General features: G+C 40.3%; 1 protein-coding gene across 1 annotated transcript in view; it reads right to left on the bottom strand.

Moving 5' to 3' along the window:
• Positions 1-18,722, bottom strand: part of DPP10 (dipeptidyl peptidase like 10) — a 244,241-nt gene that overhangs the window by 51,400 nt on the left and 174,119 nt on the right. Inside the window, exon 9 of the mRNA XM_086750569.1 lies at positions 2,457-2,577. Coding sequence (XP_086606695.1) covers positions 2,457-2,577 — 121 coding nt within the window. The remainder of the gene's footprint in view (positions 1-2,456; positions 2,578-18,722) is intronic.

The raw sequence follows: 18,722 nt of genomic DNA, 5'->3' as shown, positions 1-18,722 counted from the left end.
AAGTAACAGCCATTTGTTTTATCAACAGTGTTGTTGAACTTTAAAATGAATAAAGTTACAAAAAAATCCACATCAACCCCTTTCCGATACTGTTTCTGAGATACATAGGTAAGCTGAAATAGTTAAAAAACTAGCATATCGGCATGCTTCAAATAAAAGAGATTAGTTTTGATTCTCTTAAGTTCCTAAATGTAGATCCCATGAATGCAGTGGTCCAAATCATATAAAACTGACATTTCTTCCACCAAAGTACATCTTAAACGTCTATCTGTATATTTCTTAGATGGGGTCTATTTCATCCATTCCAGACAGCTCAAGTAAAACACCTGGCAAATACCGGACCTGATTAGTTCCATCAGGTAACCTTTTGTGGTCCCTTCCAACTTGAAGTATCATATGATATCCTTACGATCCTCTGCAGACTAGGAAGGAATGTTTTTTAACGAATCTCATATCATGTTTTGTTCTGTGGAGCAGAGCTGCATAGTGATTCTTCACAATACGTCGTGCACTGCAGCTCTATGCTGCACCCAGCTACCCACAAAAAGAGAAGAGAAACCCAGCTTGTTCTCTTCTGAATAGGTCTCCTCAAAATGCTTGAAGAATTGGAGCCACAATTGCCTTGTTGCATCCATGACTGTGACTCTTATTAACTTCACTTCGTTTTAGCGAAAACTTGATATCCTACATCAACTTCAATGAGCTACATACGCTTAAATTCTTCAATTTGCATGCAGTCATGTCAGATTTAAAGGATATGAGGTGCATATAAAACTGTATTCCATTCAAAACATGTCAGTAGTCCTTAAGTATTGAAATGTGCCGACACATTAGCACACTTAAAAACATTAATAGAAGTGGGCAATTATCAGGAACAGGCTAAGGATATACGGCTAAGGGATGCAAAATGCCATTCTAATTTCATAGTTTACTTGGGCAGAGATTTTAAAAATATCTATGTGAGCTATCTGCTCATACCTACTAAAAACCCAGGAGGAATGGACAGACCATTTCTAAGGGCCCCCCGAAGCTCCCTGCTGTATGCCCTAACATCGTTCCTAAAAAACACTCTGCCCTGCAAAACTCCACATACGAGAAGTTGTATACGTCAAGTAACTGAGTATTTAACACTGAGCTATTTAGCTATAAAATAATGAGTCCCATAGAAAGAATAACTGAAATATGTATTAATTTTAAGCTTTTGTATCAAGCTAGATAATCTACTTCATTTTTCAATTTATTAGCATGTTAAAAGTGTTTTGGTTGCAGAGAGAAACCTCCTGCGGTACTATCCAGAAGGCAGCTTCAGAAGGCAGAGGACATCACAGACTAAGCCGTCCTCCACTCCATTTTGGCACTGCTTTCCAGTAACAGCAAGTTTTATAGGAGTCTACCCCTGGCTGATGGTTGATTTAAGCATAAGTAGAGCCACTGATGAAGTAACACTATGACACTTTTAGATCTTGTCAAAACACTTAAACCAGTTTCAAGCATGTTCTTAAAGTCAAGCACAATGTTACTGCCTGGCTTGAGGGGGCTGGAGTCTCTCACGTGTCATGCTAACACACAGCACACCAAACACCACTGTGGCTGAAGGAGAGCCACTGACAGGAAAAAAAAAAAAAAAAAAAAAGGAAAAACAGAAAAAAATAAGTGAGGCACTAGGCAGTATCCTCTTTCACCAGGTATAGAATCATATAATGCTTTCGGTTGGAAGGGACTTTTAAAGGCCATCCAGTCCAACCCCCCTGCAAGGAGCAGGGACATCTCCAACCAGATCAGGTTGCTCTGAGCTGTGTCCAACCTGGCCTTGAATGCTTCCAGGGATGGGGCATCCACCACCTCTCTGGGCAACCTGTTCTCATGTTTCACCACGTATCCACCAGTAGAGAAGAAAACGCAGCCAATTCTGCTTCTACACTGATTCTTTTGTGCCTTCCTCTAGTAGGATGGCTTAATTGTTTTAAGTAGATCAGCACTGTTGTTCACAAGCAATCATTTCAGTCCTTTCCATCCTCACTTGTGCTGGAAACCCAGAATAGATCCAACGGTATGAATGGAGTTATTCTAGATAAGCAAAACATACAGGGTGTTTAGTTTCACTTGAATAGTTCTATTTGAAATGCCTGCCCCACTGAAGCGGGTAGTAAAATCCCACGTCAAGATTTCACTACTATAGAATTTTTTTTTTACGTACTACTAGTGTTCATAACTAGTGTTGATACATTCTGGTTGAAAATAAATTCCTCTTTCTCAGAAAATATTGCTATATGCAAAACAGCAGTCAATACAAAATATGAATAGGTACAAAGGCAATACTGAAAGAAAATGAGAAGGCAAAGAAGCAAAACCAACCTTAGATAGCATTTTCTGAAATTAATAGATCTGTAGTGCTGTTTGGTCTGTACAAGAACCTCTCATCTGTTTTAATAAACAGATATATTTGTCCAGCTTACCTTCATATAACCAGTCTGCAATTCCATTAAAAATAATTCCTTCTTTTCCCGAAGATGTCAGGCGCAATGAGCTACTCTTTCCATCAGGCTGATAGTAGATGTTATTTTCAAAAATATAAATCTGGATGAGGTAAGAGGGAGGGATAGAAAAAAGAACATTTTGGTAGATATAAGTGAGCATTCAGCAATGAATACATAATTTCCTCAGGCTCAGAACAGTCTACAGAATAACTCAGCCTGAGTTTTTACCCACATTGTCTTCATATTTCCTTTTATTATCAATTTGGACAAACTAAGCAAACTTTTAATATTTACGCCAAGCCAAATTCTTCCTTTGAAATTGTCTTCCCAGTTGAAATATTTCTACACACTTTAAGAAATATTATTACATTCCTCAGAATCACACAGGAGACAGGTTTCATAACAGTTGAACAGATAAAGAAATTTTCCATTAATTCCAGTCTATCTAAAAGAATCATCTGTTTTTCTAGCTGTGAAATTAGACACACTTTTGCAAGTACCGTCAGCACAGTACATACATCATAGATGTAAGGTACAGCTTTATCTTACAGTGTCAGAACTTAGTGGAAACACAAAAATAAACAGCTGACTGCTGTTAACTCTTCTCAGCTTGCTGACACTACTTCTGACTCTGACACACACACATTTTACTCAGGCGTGCTATGGAAATGCCCTTTATTTCCAAGTCTCAGCTCCTCTTCCTTTTCCGGAGCCTAACAGACCGGACAGACAGCCCTCTCCTCCCTCACTGCCACTTCTCAGCCTTCTCTCTTTTTCTTTCCCTGCTCACTTCGTAGCAAAAGATTTCAAGTTCACTCATTTTGTAAGATTTTGCTCTGGGCTCCATGACAAAAAGCAGTAAGAGAATGATAAAGGCCAAAAAAACCCCCCAAAAATAAAGATTAAAAAAAAAAAAAAGACTAATATGAGACTTTGGAGGTGTATGAGGATGGCAAAAGGGGCAGAAGGAGATAAATAATGGTGATGCTGAGGAAGGTTAGTAAGTCTGGGTTAATAAGAAACAAACATTAGAGACACTAACAAGCCAAAAGCTACAGACAGGTATGAAAACCAGAACCACAGCTACCAGCATTTCCTGTAGTAATGCTCTCAGTCCTTTTTGTCTGTACCCTTGCATACCTCATTTTCCTGAGCTGTCAATGCCCGTGACTCGACTCTTAGTTTGGCTATAATCCTCCCAGAATTGCCGCCTTTTTCCTTATTGTTAAATTACAATGGCCACATACGTGCTTGCACAGCTTAACAATGGAAGCAAACTAATATCAATGTTAGGTACCATCTCAATTCACACTGACAAAATGCGGCTAACAGCACCAGAGAAGCAACACAGAATAGAAATTTTTGTTACGTGATTTCATCAATGCGCATATATGGAGTCTCAGAGACTGCTAACATGAAGTAAATGTATTTCCACCAAAGACCATTTTAAAAGCCTAGTAAATTATCATTCTCTCATACTTTTATGATAAATGACTTATGGGAAAATACTAACCAGAGAGCAAAGTATTATCATCACTATTACTGCTGTTCTCTTTGCTTCTAAATTACCATCTGAAATAGATTTCCCCAAGAGTCCCCAAACTAATGGCATTTCTGGATTTTTAACAGTAGTCACTTCATGATTTCTGCCGCATAAAGCAATAAAGTTGAGGGTTTTTTTCATACCATGAGCAATGCAATGATTTTAACCATTACTCGGAATCAAGGATGACTTGGAACAAAGTTCTTTAAGGTCAGAAATTCAGAACTCAGTCATGAGCTCAAACAGAAATAAAAATAGTTGGTCCAGTTTGAATAAACCAGAAGGTACTGACCAGTAATTACATTTATAGTTTTAGAAGTAATATTTAATACAGTCCAGAATTTACAACAAGCTGACGTATGACTCACCATTAAGACCAAGAGAAAACAAGGATTATAGAAAGCTAGACATAGTAAGCTTTTGAAATAATATTGACAAACGCTTCTTGTCAATCTATATTTCCAGAGTAAAACTGTACTTTTTTTTTTGTCCTAAGGTGAAAGAAACAAATACAAGTAATAATACAGCATGGCTAATTTCTTAACCAAGAAAAAATAATTTAGCCAAGTACTAGCTATTTAAGTGGACTAAAAATATTCCTATCAGACTAGATTACAGATAGCCTAACTAGGGAGAACCACTCTATTGACTCTTCCTTAGTAAGGAGCCATTTCTTACAGTTGACAATCTGTTCTTATATAAACAACTGCTTTCACAAGATAACAAAAAAAAAGATCAAATGATTCTATTTTATTTAAGCTTCTTCAAATAAATGAGCTCAATCTAACTCAGTTTAGAAGATCAGAAGTATCATTTTTGCTTCTCTTCCCCCTTTTCAGGCCGCTTGTACTTTTAATGGTGAAGATACCCATAGTATGTAGTCTCTACTATGAGAAACTTTAATTTAATGCCATCATTGCCAGTCAAAGTACAGGATTAAGAACTACTTGTTTTATGACTGAACCACGAAAAGGTCTTTAATCCTGTTATTACTAGTTAGCAGGCATTGCTAATGCCATTTGACACATTTCAGATAAGTAAATATCTCAGAAGGAATACTCACTGTTGTGCCACTGATTGCCGGCTTCTTCAGCTTTATCCCCCATTCATTTCATACAGCGGCTTTGTCTCCATCCTCAACCAGTTCTCAGCCACCCTCTGAACATCTCCACAATCCTCTTAGTCTACTCTGTCATCCAAAGCATCCCTTCTCTCCTCATCACTTGTGGCACGTGTTCTTTCAACTTTGAAAGCTAGCCCAAAGAACAATTCTTTTCTTGAACATATGAATTGAAACAGTTTAAAGTTCTTGAAAAACTTCAAAGCCCGTCAGCAGCTCTCTCCCTAGCAAGTCTTGAGCTCATCGCTTCCTTGAATTTAACATTAAAACCGACGAATTTATGTTCCTTTGCAAAACATTTATGAAACGCAACCACTCATGTTCCTGCACATAACTAAACAGCATGTAAATGCACATTGATGATTCAGGAGATGGTGCACTGGCAAGTATTGCTCTGAACTGCCTGCAGCCTTTTGAAAGATCAATATCCCTATGATTGAGGCTGTTAAAACATCTTAGGAAGATTCACCATTATGGTTAGTCATTTGATCTCATCGGTAACTTTGAATATGTTATATTTCAGGAAGTGCCATTTTCCACATTCTTTGTACCGAAAGGAATGGCTTCGTGCACCCTTCCTACCATGATGCTGCCTAACCCTCGCAGTCAGGACTGCATTCCCCTCCATTTTTGACCACGTCAAAGTGCTCATCCATAATTATTTAACTCATTCACCTCTTGGAATTAAGGACTCAGCAGTTAAAATGTTGATTTCTGCCTCAAAACAGGCAGCAGAGTTGTAATAGGAGTAATGACATTATCTTGAAGGCTACTAGTAGTGGCCTGACAGGCTCTTTGCTTTGCTCTCTCTAAATCCAACCAGTGGATTCACTTACTTTCAAGTACTTTATGAGCCACAAAACCCAATCTCCCACCTGACACTACTGCCAGAGCAATGCAGCCCAGAAAGACATTTCTGAAAGGCAGAGTCATTAAGAATTCCTCTTCCCAGTATAGTATTTTTATGCTACAAATGTACCTCATATATAACTCTAAAAATACTGAAATTTTAATAGATGATTGCTTGAAATTAATTTTGTTCACAAGATTGTCAATAGATCTTGCTCGCTTCTGTCTAGCATTCGCACATACAACACTGACCAGCAGCTACGCAGCGTGGCTTTGTGTCCCTCCAAAATAGCCGTGATTAGAAGCAGCGTGTGGACAACAACGGTTTTACCAGAGAGCAGTGAAGTGGGCTTTTTCACCCTGGTTACTCCTCGGCTCTTATTTGCCTGCTTTCTGGCGAAAAAAAATATCTGTAGAAAACTCCTTACAGTTCCTCTTTATGCTGCACTAAAACATTTTTCCAAGCTTTTATTTCAAAAACACAAAGACTACATTGAAATTATTATTTTTTTAGTAAGGCAATACATAGAAACTAAACATATGAGCCACAATTTGGTCTTAAAATTGAGTGAAAGAGAGAGCAAGAGGCTGAGAGAGAACTCAGACTACTACTTTTCCTACAGCAGAGATTTAAGCTCTCAAATACTGCAAGGCAGACAACAAGTCATGACACTGGGATAAAAATTTTTGATCAAAACAAAAAAAGCAAATCCATTCATGGAGCAGAATCCATGTGCCTAAAATCCTGGCTCCAGTAAGTAAAACTAAACACGTGCCCAGAGGTTTCCAAGGTGGGGACTTCACATAATTCATCACTTTGTGTATTTTGTTCTGGGCAATGTCACATAAACCATAAATTTCCCGTGCTACTCTATCTCCACTCAGATATCTGGAAGCAAGTAAAAGTAAAAGGGTTTAGACACTTAGGTCTAATTACTACATAATGAGTACTAAAACGTTGACTGTAACTACTTAATCTTCCAAAACTGTTAAAAGAGGAGTTGCTAACTGTGTATCAGACAGATATTCTCATGAATACATCAGTGGCTTTGTGCTCAAAATGCTTTCACAGCTTTCAGGCATTACGATAAGAAAACAAATTGAAAAAGGCACAAAGTGGAACTAGGCTATGCTATCTTACAGGAAAATTATTATTACGCTTTTTTAAAGCTCTTCAACACCTATTTCCCAAGTATTCCCAATTTTTTTAAAGGACTTAAAATTATTTTTTAGCTAAGATCCTGTTCTGGTTTTATTTAGTGAGGGGGGGCTACAGTGGTAGCTAATAATGCTGTAAATGGGGATTAATATAAAAATCTGCAGCCTTCAAAATTATTTGACTTTCGTTTTCTGAGACATTTTGCACAGCTAATCACATCAAGCCTTAAACCAAATGGAAGAAAAACCCATAGCATTTAAAAAATATTTTATTCATCTGAGGAACCTGAAGGTGCACAAGTCCATGGGTCCTGATGAGATCCATCCGCGGGTCCTGAGGGAACTGGCGGATGAAGTTGCCAAGCCACTCACTGGCCATCATATTTGAGAAGTCGTGGCGGTCTGGTGAGGTCCCCGATGACTGGAAGAGGGGGAACATAACCCCAATTTTTAAAAAGGGGAATAAGGAAGACCCAGGTAACTACAGGCCGGTCAGCCTCACCTCTGTGCCTGGCAAGGTCATGGAGCAGATTCTCCTGGAAACCATGCTAAGGCACATGGAGAGCAAGGAGGTGGTTGGTGACAGCCAACATGGCTTCACCAAGGGCAGATCGTGCCTGACCAATTTGGTGGCCTTCTATGACGGGGTGACGGCATCGGTGGACAAGGGACGAGCAACTGACATCATCTACCTGGACTTGTGCAAAGCTTTTGACACTGTCCCGCACGACATTCTTCTCTCTAAACTAGAGAGACATGGGTTTGATGGACGGACCACTCGGTGGATAAGGAGTTGGCTGGATGGCCACACTGAGAGAGTGGTGGTCAACAGCTCAATGTCCATGTGGAGACCGGTCACGAGTGGCGTCCCTCAGGGGTCCGTGCTGGGCCCGGCCCTGTTCAACATCTTTGTCGGCAACATGGACAGTGGGATAGAGTGCACCCTCAGCAAGTTCGCCGACGACACCAAGTTGTGTGGTGCCGTCGACACGCTGGAAGGGAGGGATGCCATCCAGAGGGACCTTGACAGGCTGGAGAGGTGGGCCTGTGCCAACCTCATGAAGTTCAACCAGGCCAAGTGCAAGGTCCTGCACCTGGGTTATGGCAATCCCAGGCACAAATACAGGCTGGGCGGGGAATGGATTGAGAGCAGCCCTGAGGAGAAGGACTTGGGAGTGCTGGTGGATGAGAAGCTTAACATGAGCAGGCAATGCGCCCTTGCGGCCCAGAAGGCCAACCGCATCCTGGGCTGCATCAAGAGAAGCGTGGCCAGCAGGTCGAGGGAGGTCATTCTGCCCCTCTACTCTGCCCTGGTGAGACCCCACCTGGAGTACTGTGTCCAGTTCTGGAGCCCCCAGCACAAGAAGGACATGGACCAGTTGGAGAAGGTCCAGAGGAGGGCCACGAAGATGATAAAAGGGCTGGAGCACCTCTCTTATGAGGACAGGCTGAGAGTTGGGGCTGTTCAGCCTGCAGAAGAGGAGGCTCTGGGGAGACCTGATAGCGGTCTTCCAGTACCTCAAGGGGGCCTACAAGAAAGATGGGGAAAGGCTGTTTAGTAGGGCCTGTTGCGATAGGATGAGAGGTAATGGTTTTAAAATAGAGGGGGGTAGATTTAGATTAGAAATTAGGAAAAAATTTTTTACGATGCGGGTTATAGAACACTGGAACAGGTTGCCCAGAAATGTGGTGGAGGCCCCATCTCTGGAAGCGTTCAAGGCCAGGCTGGATGAGGCTCTGAGCAACCTGATCTAGTCAGGGATGTCCCTGCTCCTTGCAGGGGGGTTGGACTAGATGACCTTTGAAGGTCCCTTCCAACCCTAACCATTCTATGATTCTATGATTTTCCAATTAATGAAAAATATCTGCAAGAATGTTTTGGATTAGTGAGAGATTAATTCTTGATAATGATCTCATTTATTTCAACTGACTGAAGAATTTGAGGCTCTGCTTGCTCTAATGTTCTACCTACAGCACTAATCCTCCTCCTTCTTGCACATCTGTCAGCCTCTAAACTGTTTCTTTTTTTCATAAAACTTCTTCTAAATTAATTTCTTCTGAAACACTTATTGTTTGCAACATGTTTCACAACTACATGATTTTATTTCAGGCTGAGGTCTTAAGCAGAGCACCCAGCCTGAGCAGTTAGGTCCAGATGGCAGACAGCTGTGAAAACAGAGACATCACATCCCACAGCTGAACGGCAAACCCCGTGCCAATAGCTGGAGAGGCCCCCTGTGTATCTTTAATAATTTCAAACACTACAAGCAGAGAAAAGCTGCTAAATTACAGAAAAATACTCCACTTTTTCCCTTTAGGTGCTCTATTGAAGCCTTCTGCACAGGCACATCCACACTCAATCACTCCTCTGATTGCAGGGTAGCGTATCGGCGGCAGGACAAGCTTTTTACTCACCGGTTGGGCAGCAGCAGCAGTTTGCCTGGAGCTGTGTGGAGGTCACTGTGCGATCGCTTACCCTGCATGAAAGCAGCGAATGTGTGCGAAGCAGGGCTTCGAGCTCTCTACCAAAGCGGGGCCAGCTTCCCCAGCCAGTGAGCCCCGGCAGTTGAGACAGAGCCGCTATCAGATATTTGCACTTATCCTAGAAATCCATCCAGACACCAAAGTTCAGACTTGCAGTTATAAACAAAAGCCCAGTTTTCTACAAGGGGAAGAGAAATATATCTCAGAGCTGCAGCCCTTGCTGACAAAACCATCTCCTTCCCTGAAACCGATCATCAGTCTTACTTGCAGAGAAGAGCAACCAAAATGAGAGAGGAAAATTTATCATAAAACTGCAATTAAACAGGTAGACCTAACAAGCTATCATTTGTCCTTTCGCTAACATACACAGGGATAAACTTATTTTTATATGAATATGATAAGATAGCTTGCCACACAAGTTCTTAAAATAAAACACTAACCATTTAGGTATAATGCATTGCCATTGCTGTTCCTCAATATGAGAGGGAACCATCTTGGGTCTAGAATCAACACTACTCACTCAAGACATGCTTTGCCCAAGCTGAAGGTATGCCTCCACACTTTGTACCAGGTCCTTGTTGGCCTGTGTCACGCTTGGTGTAGCGTGGCCACAGTTTAAAAGCCGTTAGAAGGTACAGCTGTCCTACAAGGCACAAGTTTGCACATCCCCAGTCTACTATTTCCACATTACCTGATGTGAAATGATAGCAAAAGTCACTAACAACTAACAAACAAAACAGTAGAAAACTAGTTAGCGAAGCCTTTAAAATTGTCTTCATATTTGTCACAGGGAAAACTTGGACACTTATCCCATAATGGTTAATAGATCAAGGTCTTCCTAACTTAATGAGTGACTCTTTCTAATTAATCCTCCAGAGTTTGAGCACGGCAGATTTGTTTGACTTCCTGATTGATACCATCAGCAGAAATCGATTTTGCCATCAATGATAACAGAAATATGTAATGCAGACTGGAAGTCTCAGTGGGCTTTGCAGACACATTTTACCCCTACTTAAGTTTTAATAGCTCCTGAAATAACTTTTCAAGATAAAAAGATAATTCCTAGAATCCAGCATCTTGTCTTGAAGGAAAGAAACAGTGGAGTGTGACTAATGGCATGATCAACAGATTTCTCGTTACATGGATTCATCAGGACAAACACCCAGTTCAAGGAAGGTGCCAACCGAACTCTAAAGCTACTGAGCACGTACAGCTGGAAAGGAAACAAAGGCGGCATTTGTATCAACATAACTTTGGCTAAAAAAAATTAAAATTCCATGAACTGAGGAAATCATCATATACTTCTACAGACTCTCTGACCAACAAATATATAACTAACTATTCCAATCTGGAACAACTTCAGTGCTCCTACTTAATACCCCGGAGAACAGGACAGTCGTCTTTACCTTTCACGTAGGGAATATGAGCCACGATAAGATTAAAGCATTTCAGATTATGCCCAGAGGGTGATCTTCAAGCGTTCAGGAAATGCTGCTGCCTGCAGAACTCCGGCAGCTGCTAATGACACTGCTAAAGACATTGACCTAAAGCATCTTCAGGCAGCCCATCTGTGACTCAATTCCTGTGTGACCTGGGCAAGGACACACAGTTCACCACTCTTTGGACTAGTGCAGGTATGTCCAGAGCCCAACGCTGTACGTAACAGATCGCTCAATGACACTTTTCGCTCTATGCAGAAGGGCAAGTGCTTTTACTGACACAGAAACAAGCGTAGCCCTGCGCACCCATGTCGATGGTCTGGCTAACCAGCTGACTCCACCATCACCATGGCCAACAGCTGCATCTCAGCATAGGATCTATAAGACTTCATTTCCCAAGCATACAGCAAAATTCCATCCCTTCTTGTGAAACTGCCAGCTAATTAGTTGGATAATTAATTCTTCAAAAGCTTCAAGATGTTTTTCCATCTGGGCTCATCTCTTACCATTTGTTCTCTCCCTTGTCTTACCATACATTAACCAGGGCCAAATCCAACTGCCCTTAGTTAGATCAGTCGCTACAATTTCCAAATGAAATACCTTTTCTTGCTAACAACTGTTAATGCAAATAATAGTAGCTATGCACTAGACAGAAAAAAGTAAAACAAAAAAATACTTTCTTAGTTGCTCAGTAAATTTTGTACTTTGCTTTTCAGAGATCAAACCACGTCGTCTCCAGTTCCAGGTACAATACAAAGGTGGCACAGCACGGACTATTTTGCAGCTTAACCTTGTAAGACCTCACAATAGACGCAGCAGCTGCATTTCTCATCCTGAGTTCACGTTGGAGCATGCAGTGGAACAAAACACACAGGGGGAATGAGAATAACTTCTTATGCTCTCTAGACCACAGCTAAAGGAGTACAGCGTGTAAGCACAGTTTAAATAGCTTTCATGCAGGTGGTTTAACCAGCAGTTAAAACCCAGAGTCAAAGAAACTAGCACAGAGAGCTCTCACATATAAATATTATCAAGGAAAATTAGCATGAAGCTAAACAGATCGATAAAAACTTGCTTGCTGGTGTTTATACTGCCTGACCATATATATGTATACACACATACCATCTGTATCCAAGAGAGCCAACTGTCTTCTGTTTCCTCAACAACACGCTGCTTTACATGCAAACTTCAGTGCAAACAAGTGATCTTAAATAAACAAAAAACATGGTATCTTTAATTAAATAATTCATTTAAAAATGATCTTTAAGTGATTTTAAGGTGGTTTTAATTCCTGCTACTGTTTTGGCCCCAATTAGGGAAAATGCAGATACCTGTGCACTTCCTTGATTTGCAAGTAATACATCAACTAACTTTGCATTACAGAAATAAACTAAAATCAAACCCCTTCAATCACATGGAAACCATTTGGTTGTGTTTTTTCAACACTTGCTGTCAATACAACAAGTTTGGTTTTCCTTTAAGTACTTCACATATTTGTTACCACTTTCTGGTTCATAAATCTGAAAAATTATACAAATAGCTCCACTTGAGATAATTACAATTAGTTTTCACCGATTTAAAAAAATCTTGCAAGTCAGCCCAGTATCTGTCTATGAATTACCATTGCAAAGAAAGGCCTGGCTTGGCATCTTCTCTACCACTGTTCAACATCCTCCAAAGCCTGGCATTTTTTCCAATAAAGCCACTGATTACGTTATTCGTAGTCTCAGTGTAACAGCTGTTCTCTTCTTCAGGTACGAATGGAACGAATTCTTGCCATCTATGATTTCACTTACTATACCCCTGGGACTGATAGACTTAAATTGGGATTTCCAGACCATTCTTACACCCGCTGACACAGAAGATGAGTACTCCTCTCTGCCGTTCTCCCTTGCCAAATCTCATTTAGTCCAAGCAGCTTCCCAGTGAAGAACAAGGTGTACTTAAGATTACGTGTTTTGTGTGTCAATGCAACAAAGGTATAACTGCTAGTTTCTTTTTATCTCCCACTGGAAAAAAAAAAATGCTCGTTTTGGAAAGAAAGCACTTTCTAATATCATCCAGAAGAACTGCACATACAGAGTAATATAGGACCAGTTGTTTATTGTAGCCAGTTAGAAGCTCCATGATATCAACCTAAACCTCCTGCTCCATATCAAAGCTCTTCTACAGCCAAGAGCCACAGGACACACGCTACAGTGAGCCACAGAAATCCTTCAGTTCTCCATTTGGTTGCAGGAAAGAGGTGGCTTTTCCTCTGTTCTGTGATGAACTGGTGTTATGATGCCATTTGGCTGGTTTCTTCCTACAGCTGAAGACTGAAATAACACCCATCTTGAACAAGTGCTAGCACAGGGGTCCCTCAAAATGCTTATGGGCTGCATGCACAGTAAGGATGATGGGAACATCACCAATGTGCCTGTGACAATGCTCTATCCATGGGTGTTTCCAAATTAGGTGTTGAATTATCATTCCACACATGTGGAAGTGAGATCTGTTGTAGAGAAAATCACAAGGACAAACGAGATTTCTAGGGGGTACGTTGCACATGTTGGAAAAGTGGCAAGGCAAAAGGTCAGCATCCGCCATTCTCACCTGTGGTAACAAGATGTGCGAGAAGCTCCGTGGTAATAAACTGGGACACTCACATACTGAGGGACAAGTAAAATGCAATATAACAAACTACTACCAAAACAGTTATAACACATGTCACTGGTGTGACCAATTATTCTGATATCTTTCTTATAGGTCCTGCAGCAATCTCCAAACAAAGAGAACTACTATACTAGATGACCTTTGAAGGTCCCTTCCAACTCTAACCATTCTGTGATTCTGTGATTTTGGATAATATAAAACAAAGTAGCTTATAAACTGTTATAAGTGTGAGTTTTGGATGGTTAGATTATTCATTAGTGACTTTATCAGTTACAATTATGTAGACTTTTTCCAAAATCCTTTTCTTTTTCTCCCACATCTTACAGATTTTCTATCCACATCATGTACATTACTGGATGACAATTTCAAGGAAGGTTTTATGGAATTGTATTGCAAAGCAACTTTATGTTATATCTGTAGTCTATTTAGATTGTGAGCTCTCACGGACAGGGATTGCAGGCTAAGATGTCCAACACAGTTTGTAATACATCTGCTTTGCAAGTCTCCAGTAGTGCAGAATGGCTTTGATCTCCTCTCTGCAGATTTTTTTTCTCTTGCAGGTCAATCTACACTGGTATACAATTTTCAGAGCTATTCAGCTTTGACTTGCTCCAGCCCTCAACCCATAGGTCCACGTGGATCATAGATCATTAAATTATGCAGATACCGGGCACAGCAGGTACCATCAGCTACCCAAGCAAAGCATGGCAGTAGACAAAAATCTACAGTTATACAATCTATGTTTCAAACTCATCAGATATACTGGAAATGAGGTAAAAACCAAATAATAGATAATAAAATGACTATAATTGTAAGCAATAATAACTACATTCACTCTTAAAGGTACCAATTTTCTAAAGATTGTGATTGACTTAGACAGGAATTTTCTCAGGGGAAGCTTTCAAACCTTCTGATTATGTTATAATTAGGGCAGAGAGAAAGTAGCTGTTGATCAGGTTGAAACATGGAGACCTCTGAACACAGACATCCCAATGTCATCTACCGCCTTTTTTATTTTTTGCAGTTACAATGTGTTAATTTTATTTTTGCTGTCAAAATTGTTAATTTTATTTTGCAGTCATCAAGCTGCCAGACGTAGCCTGAGCAGCAGAACAGAACAGTGAAGAACCATTTTTCTGCTGTCTAGATTAATGCCCCTGCATCACAGTAATGTGTTAGCACAATCGTTTCTGAACAACTGCAAACAATCTACAAGGCTATTATATTTAATTGCTATTTAGATAGTTTATAAATCTACTGTAAACAATAGCAAGGATGCACTCATAATGCAGCTGTAAGATTAGTTACTAACATCATGGAACAGACCAGGCCATGAACTCACAGAGCATCAGCAAGTCCATAACAACTCTGATGTCTGTGTCCTTGATTTGCAATAAAAGTGAGGAAGCATTGCTCTTTTTTTTTTTTTTTAGACACACATTAATTATGTTGCCTTTCCAATGATATTGAATCATGGTGTTCACTAAGTTCTCACCCTGCCTAATCCCATGATAACTTACTCATGAGTGCAAACATTGTGCTATATGTTATATAAACAAAATCACATATAATATCTGAACTACGACCTACACAAAAAACTATGTTATAAATCTTTGTGATTCCACAGAAGATTGCAGTAAAACTGCCTTGCCCCCAAGCTGATAGTCTGGATCTACTGCTTCCTCCCCAGGGAGCTGCCTGAGGAACCACGCTGGCCGCAGCACTGTGCAAAATGTCTTTCAGGGACTGGACTGCTCAGCCCTTTGGTCTTTTGTCTGTGTCAGTGATGTGTGTAACTTTTAAAGGCCATCCAGTCCAACCCCCCTGCAAGAAGCAGGGACATCTCCAACCAGACCAGGTTGCTCAGAGCCCCCTCCAACCTGGCCTTGAACGTTTCCAGGGATGCGGCATCCACCACCTCTCTGAGCAACCTGGGCCTGTGTGCCACCACCCTCACTGTAAAAAACTTCTTCCTTATGTCTAATCTAAGTCTACTCTCTTTTAGTTTAAAACCAAATGCTGTGCTATAAAGTCATATTTATATTTTCTACTATTCCTATGGTGGCAGACAAACTTTATACTTTATTCGAATGCTGAAGTAGACCAGGATGCCTCTGATTATCTTCTGTATGAGAAACTCATGCAGACTTTAACACAAAGCCTTGTCTTTCAGCTACTATTGCTGACCCAGCCCATCTTGTCACATGATACCTGTGTCTCGGTCTCCCTACTGTGCATGCTCTTCAAGTTGCCAGTTGTCTTTATGATGGCCCAAGATTTTAGCAGACGGCATCTACCTGTACAGACTCCACAGCCATTTACCACTCCACACAGACAGGGCACTCAATGCAAGACAGTGAGTTTGTCTTAAAAGATCTTATTAGGAATGAGATAAACAGGAATAAGAAAATTCTGACTAATACTTACAATACCATTCTATTTGGGACAGTTCAGGGTCTGAGAAGCAACACTTAAAAATAATTAATTTCTTTCCACACAAAACTTCTCTCTTTTGTTTCTGTAAATGCACTGGCAACTGCCATAAACAGTGAAGTAAAAATGTGCAGTGTTCGCAATATTGTCTACATGACCAAGTAACAGCTATTAGTCACTACTGATCAAGCTCTTGCTCATATATATGACATCTATACAAACACAAGAATCCTACTAGTGTAGTACTACTTCACCACACTCTAGCCTCCAACTAAAGTGATTAATACTTTGACCTGCACAGGTTTCAGTTTTCCTTATTAATGCTGTTTCCACCAGCTTAAAACAGACCTTCTTAATACCAGTTTGTTTCCACAAAAGTACAAGTTTTAAGTCTTGGCTGACTGCCAGGTTCTTCAGTCTCCTCCCTGCCCATCAATGCTTTGTTTTCTCTTACAAATCAACAGTATACCTTACTTTTTAATCTTTATTCTCCAGGGCTATCCTGGCCTTGAAGCTGTCAGTGAATCCACACCTCCTAAAATTAAACACCCACAAGTAGTCCTCTGCATTTCACTGTCTGGCTCAGGCTGAGTCAGCACGAAAGCCTAAGTCACTTTAACACTGTGCCGCACGAGTTTAATCTGCTCTGATCTTTCAGCGCAAACACAGCGGGGAAGTCATAACCCTATTGCAGGGCAAGGAAAACCATGCAAGGACATTTACAGCTTGGTGATGACAGAATTCAATGTCGCTTTTTCAAGAAGGACTTGGCTAAAATAGAGAGAAAGAGCCTACAAGAGTGTTGAACTTGCCCAAAGCTGTGTGCTCATATTACACTGGATAAAGTCCTGGCTGACTGCTATAAAGAGCTCATTGATCCAAACTGGGCTGGGATGTCCTATTTTGACCACTGGAATAACTGAACTAACTTTCAAGGACACACATCATAAGGGAAAAGGGAGGTTCATCCCTGCTGAAGAGGGGAGTCACTGTCACTTCCACTGACAGCAGTCTGATTCTATTTTTGATGGGTGCTATGTGCCAAATGAGAAAATAAATGTTATCATACAGCAAACAGAACCCATCAATAGAAGAGCCAGAGGACCTTTGCCACGCAGCAAGAGCGCAGGGAGTTTTGCTGCCAAGTTGGTTTTATTCCTTTACCTTTTTCCTAGCTGAACTCTGTAGGCACTGGTCCCATCACAGAGACACAAGTTTTTCGCAAGGCTTCTGCAAAAATTTTACAAAAGGTAAACAAATTTTGTGTTTACCACTGGCTAAAACAACCTCTGGATTAAAACCTGAACCACAAAGGCATTAAAAATGTCAGTTCTTCAGACTCTTCTGTTGTGATATTTTGGCACCTTACCATAGTGAATGTTCCCCTTCCTTTTCCCTAGGTGGTAAGGCAGTAATAGAGAACAGAATATATCTGGTCTTCTTATTTCACAGATAAAACTGTCATTTACATTACATTACTTCACCAAAAGATGAATACAGGCCAATTTTCCACCCCATTCTGTAGTATATAAGATCTTTTTTGGTATCAAATATGAACTAAGTGATTATATAATCCATGGACACAGGTAAGCCTGCAATGTATTTGGACAGGATAATGGAGTTATATGAAAAAACAGTCCATAATAAAACTTGTTAACTAATCTTTCCCAACTCTGATTTAGCAAAAGGTTTCATCAGATTTTGACCTCTCTTCTCATTGACTGTGTATTTAGTTTTTATGGGTGGCTATTTCTAAAGATTTTTAGACTTTTGAAGTACAATTTTCTTGTTTCTGTATTACATAAAGCTACGTAATTTTCACACAAGAAGCACAGCAGTCCTATTTTATGAGTCATTGGACTTGCAATTAATAGGGGCTAACAGACAGGAGTGTGAATATTCAAATATGCTTTGTTACACATACACATACTGAACAACATGACAGTCTAGATGAGAGGGGCATATTGCTATTTTCATCGCTCCCTGCAGGCTGCTGCACAGAGAAGTCCTGATGATTGCTCCTATGAAACATGTGTGTCTGTGCTTCTTTGCACGTGCCTTTGTGGGACACACACAAACATCTATGTGAAAAAATAATTCGCCTCCTAGCATAACGATATGTCAAGTTTCCAACATATTTGCTTACAGAAGAGTTACTGATACGAGACTGGATAGGAAAGTGCAGTACCTACGTGCACAGTTTACATACTGGTTCCAATATTAACCGCATGCTAGAGTAGTGACAATAAAATAGGAATCAGGGAAAGGAAACATCTTTTACCTCCCCTCTCAATTTATTCACTGTAAAGCTGCTGGGTCTTTTATTGCTCCACATGAAAAACAGTAGTAGAGGAATAATACTCCTATAAAACATAAGATTTTTCTCATTATTTCTTCAATCTTTCAGATAGAGCCAAGTAGCTATTCTCACAAAGGGCTAGCAATATCTAATCCTTAATAGTTAATATTTTTAAGTTACCTTTGATATCAGGACACATTCACTGTATTTCACTAAGCAAAATGATGAAGCAACAACTTCTATGCTCAACTTACCCTTGCTTCCA

Source organism: Chlamydotis macqueenii, chromosome 6 (assembly GCF_036417535.1).
Source record: "Chlamydotis macqueenii isolate bChlMac1 chromosome 6, bChlMac1.mat, whole genome shotgun sequence".
Classification (NCBI taxonomy): Eukaryota; Metazoa; Chordata; class Aves; order Otidiformes; family Otididae; genus Chlamydotis; species Chlamydotis macqueenii.
The sequence above is the reverse complement of the archived record's forward strand: the minus strand, read 5'-3'. Positions and strand labels throughout refer to the sequence as shown.